The sequence below is a fragment of the Polistes canadensis genome, unplaced genomic scaffold, assembly GCF_001313835.1.
Source record: "Polistes canadensis isolate GaletaPanama2010 unplaced genomic scaffold, ASM131383v1 scaffold_2, whole genome shotgun sequence".
Lineage (NCBI taxonomy): Eukaryota > Metazoa > Arthropoda > Insecta > Hymenoptera > Vespidae > Polistes > Polistes canadensis.
In genome coordinates this window covers 461806-467709 of record NW_014569549.1, presented here as the reverse complement: position 1 = coordinate 467709, position 5904 = coordinate 461806, and the positions used below count along the sequence as shown (strand labels likewise).

The 5904-nt window shown below is 29.0% G+C and overlaps 1 protein-coding gene across 1 annotated transcript; it reads left to right on the top strand.

Moving 5' to 3' along the window:
- Positions 1–2044: 2044 nt before the first annotated feature.
- Positions 2045–3815, top strand: LOC106785614. Its single transcript, XM_014746242.1, has 3 exons — positions 2045–2594; positions 2807–2908; positions 2988–3815. The coding sequence occupies exons 1-3, from the start codon at positions 2451–2453 to the stop codon at positions 3321–3323; spliced, it is 582 nt and encodes a 193-aa protein (XP_014601728.1). The 5' UTR covers positions 2045–2450; the 3' UTR covers positions 3324–3815.
- The last annotated feature ends 2089 nt before the right edge of the window (positions 3816–5904 follow it).

Genomic DNA, 5904 nt, shown 5'->3' with positions numbered 1-5904 from the left:
CACTCGCGTCGTTAACAATGAGAAGGGGAAGTCCTGACCGCGTTCTATCCACGAATCTAGCCGAAGGAAGTAAAAGGTCACTCGGTGATTGGTCGCTCTCTACGAAGATTTCCGAACGCCCGAAAATCCGTGCGCGCGACTTTCAAGCGCGCTTTATCGCACATACGATTATGAATTATGAATAAACATTGAGAGTTAGTAGTGTACTTAGATCGTAAAGATTTAATGATATAATATAAAGCGCATTTATTTTGTAAATATTACGTCGAGTCATTTTACCTAATAAATGTGTATATTTTGTTGTTATTGGAATTATATATGCGCTTTATATCGAAGTATTATTTTAAATTGTTAGATGAAATATTTGAAAATATATATATATATATATATACACGTGTTATTCTTAACAGTTTATATCGGTTGTTGTTTTTTATTAGAATTTGTTTATGTTTTAAAAAAAAAATGTCTGCGTTATCAAGGTTGTCGCGATCGTAGCTAGATGCGAATGAGAAATATCTTGAAGCGACAAAATAGAATGCAAATGTTATTCTTATTGTCTTGGTTTTTTTTTACCAAAGTCAGAAAAAAAAAGAAATGTTAATATTTTAGCTCTGCATCAACGAGGAATCCAGACTGATCAGTCAGACGAGATACGGGGAAAAAATGTTTTCTATCCTCTCGTGTTCGTTTCTTGCGAAAAATTTGCATGGATATTACTATACGTTACGTATTATCACTAATGAATCAAATATACAGTCATTAAAGATCTCTTCGCGAGACAAACGTTGTCGAGACTGACCGAGGATAAATAAGTCGGCCAATATTTCGCCGACGTTGGAAATTTAATACGATGCAATAATATCAAGAAGGAAAAAAGAAAAGGCTTCTAAACGGCTCTCCTTGCACTGTTCTCACATTTGTCTTCCAAGTTGGCATGCGCATATACTTTTGTAACGATTATTAATTATGTTAATTTATACACCTATCCACGTGTTCAGACATAATGATTCTTCGATTGCTGCGTATGCAAGTTCATGGACAAGACATACGACAGAAGCACGTGTATTTCGTTCATTAAATTGTTCATTAAGTTCTTATTTTTATCTGCACAGAATAGTAGATCATATAATACAGGGGTTTTCAAATCATTCGACGATCTTAATACCAATGGTCGTTGTTATAGAACATAAAACAATTACAAACTATATAAAATATCATAACGAGTAAAATGTTATTTTATTTAAATATTATTCTTTTTTTTGTATTATGCTGAGATAATAAATTAAACATGTAAAAAAGTTGTGTGATTCTTTATACAAAAATATCTTTTTCTCTTACTTTCATTTATAATTTATTTCATATACAATCGTATATGGTAAAAGTATAACCGTAAAAATGCGTATTTTTACTGGCATAAAATTGGACGAATATTTTTTATTTTTCATTTTTTCATTGTCAAACGGCAAACGTTATCTCGAAAAAAAATGTTTGAAAACCACTGACGCGAAATATTCGTGTTTCCATGCCACGAGTACGACTTTGTGTAGATCGTACGACCGAGTTATTTTTATATTTTTCCTTATTCATTCGTTAGCTCGAATTTTTGCTTCGAAATATCATTCATCGTATTATCACCCCGGGCTTCTACAAAATCTTGACAAATGCAAATTGCTCGACATCATGCATCAATTATATCGATCCTAGACCTTTTTATATTTCATCTCGATTAGATTTCTCTTTGGCGTAATAATTTCCTGCATGATGTAACTCGTTTCCTATATATTTTTTGTTTAAACGACATCCTAAATTCGCAAGTAAATAATTTCGAATCTCGTTCGAAGTAAATATCATGCTCGATCCGTATATTTCAGTTTTGTTTAATCACTTTTCTAAAGATATTCTAATTTCGCAATGAAATGAATTACAAACAGATTTGAGAAAAGCTTATTCGCTGGTAAAAGTTTAAAAATCGAATTGAATTTGATAAGGCAGGGACTTTAAACAATGCCATAGCCCTTTTTATCGGTAGTTTTATTGAGTTTGCGCACAATTCATCCCAATATGGATTCCCGAGTTGGGCAAGTCTTCCAGCAACGTGACGGTGATTTTTAACCCTATATCTGAAATCTAACACTCGTATCATTTTATTCGAGATAAATTAAAAATACTTGACAGTTCCGTGTACTAGTACATATGTTGAGGGTTAATCATTTGAAGATAATTTCGTCTTAGAAATATAAACATAAGAAAATTATTTAGTATCTCAACGGAACACGTTTGTTGAGGATCAACGTTTGACAATTTTTAATTGTAATTAATATAAAATACCATCGCGTAATCGAGCCTAAACGTTTGATCGGCAATAATTACGTAATTAATTAATTGATTCATCAAAGTTACATGTTCGTAGTTAGAGATTCCTAAAGTAGCTACGTAATTGATCCTGTATAATGTCCGAAGCCTACAATTATGCTTGCGAGAGAGCAGAATTACTCGGTTTGCCTATTCCAAATTTCGATGAATGGACTGAAAATCAAAAAGCACAGGAAGCTAATAGTGCCGAACCCGGGGACGATGATGACGCGATCCTTCAGGTAAACTTTGTTTTACTTTTTCTAACAATTTACTTTACTTATTTTCGTTCTTAGCTTATACCTGCTAATAAATTCCCGCACGAGCACAATAATTTTCTTATCAACTTTGAATAGTATTTTCTTGCAACTTTGTTCAAAGAGAAAGAAAAGAAAAGAATACTTGACCTAAAAATTAATAATTTATGATATACGATTGTCGTTTTGTATTATAGAATTTGGACAGCTCGAACGAAAGTGCGCAAAGAGTTAGCGGTGGATTGGACGAATTGAATACCATCCTCAATGTAACTCAAAAAAAAATCAACAGATTTAAGGTAAAATCATTTGATATATGAAATATTTTATCCTTGTAATTTTGTAATAATATTGTTTAATAAGAAAATATTTGTTCAGAACGTTTGCGGCAGTCTGAGTACGTTGCTGAAAGTAAGGGTAGGATCACGTAGTGGTACACCGAATCATAAATCATTGGAACATGATAAAGGAAAAGAAGGACAAGTAACGATACCAGCGGAAGAAGAAAGCATGACGGTCGATTTATCGGAGAATTCGAAAAATCCAATAATTACCGAGGAAAGTAGCGACAGCATTGCTATGTCTAAAAAAATTGACATCAATGAAAAAATGGGCTCGCATTTGAACAAATTAGAATCTTTGATAACGAAAGCCGAAAATGCTCAATACAGTATGCAACATCAGACGAAACAAATGAAAAAAATTTTAAAATAATTTTACTATTCCAATATATTGATTTCGCTGTAATAATACTATCGAAATATCTGTCTAGTTTCATTTTTATCTACTATTGGACTATCTTGCAATGAAATATCTACGTCATTTGATAATAAGTTATTACGCGATAACGTTAAAGCTTGATACATATGTATTTATATCGTTATTATGCATTGAAATATTTAAAATGAAGACGTTACAATTAACAATTTGAAAAAATTTTAATTGCAATGATTAGATAGAAACAAAGGCATTTCCGAGAATTGCAAATATTTTTATGAATCTATACGTTATAATCGTAAGATCTGTAATTAATTTAATATAAGTACAAATTTGTTAATTAACGAAGGGGAATGATCCTCGTAATTGTTTATTACGTCGTTCGACGTAAAACATTGTTAGATTTGTTGCCAGATAGATGTGCTACTACTCGACAAAATCAAATCGTATATTCAAACTTTATTAGATAATTCAATTTCGCTGATTCATTGTGATACTGCCTAGAAAAAAAGCAATATAGTGATTATTAGAATTATTAGGATCAACGAAGAAGAGTGAATAATTTTGTTGAAATATATGTTTGTAATTAATTAAGAGCTATCGATAATTTTCATTGCGCGTTGCATATAACTCAACGAATTATCAATTATAAAATTAGATCATTTCAATTCGTGTTAAAAAACGATAAAGTTCCTGAAATGATCACCTTCTCAAATTCTATGCACATATATAATATACACGAAATCTATATACGGTGAGTGTCACTTAAAAACGCTTACTAAATTTTTGCTTAAAAACTATTGATGATATAGTCTGTTTAAAATGAAGAAAATTTCAAAATAAATACATTATTATACATTAATTATACATATTATTAACGAGTTTAACTTTATTTATAACAAGAGAATTAAACAAATACGAAAATAATGTATAAAAAATGCCCGTATTTTAAAATCGTTGGTATAACTGTAAAAACAAAAAGAATACCCGGTTTTTTCACGCCTGACAATTGATTATCCTTTGTTTTTAACTGTTACTTAAATGTTTTCTAATATCTTAGAATTATATTAATATCGATTAAAATAAAAATAATACAAACGTTTGTTGAAACATTACATATCTATTAATATACCTCGAATATTAAACAATTTCTATCTGATATTTTGTTAGATAAAAATTTTCGACTAAAAATCATCGGTGATCAGAAACTTTGAAACAATAGAAAATATTAATAAAGTAACATCATAATATTCGATATACCTAAAAAGGATTGATAATTAATCGAAAAAAATGTGTATTGCAATTTACAAGCACTGAGTATATGTTCGGAGCACCGTCCTCTTCGAAATTCACCTTCAAACTGGTACGTTATCCTCTGTGAAAGTTCTTTTATTAAATGACTTTCCGAATAAGGAAATTCTATTTATTACGAATATTATTTTTGTAATGTATTTGTAGCCTTCGGAAAGTCATATAAACAACATTTAATAAAAGAACTTTCATAGAGAACAACGGAATCAGTCTAACGGGAGCTTTTGAAGAGGAAGGCACATCGAACTTATATTCCATGTTTTTAAATTATAATATACATTTTTTTTTGTATTAATTAACAATCATTTAGAATATATCGAACATTCTAATGTACTCTACTAATATTTTACATTGTTTTTAACGTTTCAGATTAGCGATGACTTTTAATCGAAAATTTTCATCCAATTAAATATCACAGATCGAAATTTTGTTTTAATACACGAAATATATTAACAGATATATGAAAGCTTTTTTATACTAATGTATTTATTTTTAGATTTCCTTCGTTTTAAACGTACTATATATCAATTGTTTTCGAACAAAAATCTAGTAAATGTAACGATGTACGTGAATCTAAGGAACACTCAACGTATATAGACAAAAAATGATAATTATTACAAAATATAATATAAAAAACTTTCCACGTGCGTAGAAATAAAAGTATATATATACATATATATATTAAAAAAGGAAAGAATAAATATAAATGTCGATTACATCATACCTAATTAACCATCATTTCGTGATCATTAAATTCACTTATATAACAATTCTTTCATATCAAATACGAGAAACATATTTCATGAGCGATGAGAACGAATTAATTTTTTCATTCATTTAATTTACACACGCATAAACGTATTATATCTATGTTTCGTAAAACTATGATTCACCTGTGTATTTATTTTATTGTAAAAAAAAAAAAATAGAAACTCATTGTTAATTGAATTTAATTTCTATGGTAACCAATTAAACTTTACCAGGTTGGCCCTGAAGTTTTTCATACAATCAAATATTTCGTAAAAAATGCAATTTTTAAAAGAAAATTTCAAACAAAAGTTGAAAGGTTCATACTTCCTGTAATCGTTCAATAAGTTTTAATAAACCTTACAACTTTTCTCTTTCTAAGAAGTATTTTTATTTAAAATTACATTATTTACGAGACATTTTACCGTATTTAAATTTTTGGTCTATCCTGCAAATACGCCTTTTGAATTTTTAAAAATTTACATTTCTTAAAAAATTAATAGAAATTATATATATATAT

Excerpts from the sequence above, each read along its gene's own strand:
- LOC106785614 (XM_014746242.1), top strand. The coding sequence starts at position 2,451 with ATGTCCGAAGCCTACAATTATGCTTGCGAGAGAGCAGAATTACTCGGT. Across the intron at positions 2,595-2,806 it reads ATGATGACGCGATCCTTCAG|AATTTGGACAGCTCGAACGA; the intron begins GTAAACTTTGTT and ends TTTGTATTATAG. Across the intron at positions 2,909-2,987 it reads AAAAAATCAACAGATTTAAG|AACGTTTGCGGCAGTCTGAG; the intron begins GTAAAATCATTT and ends ATATTTGTTCAG.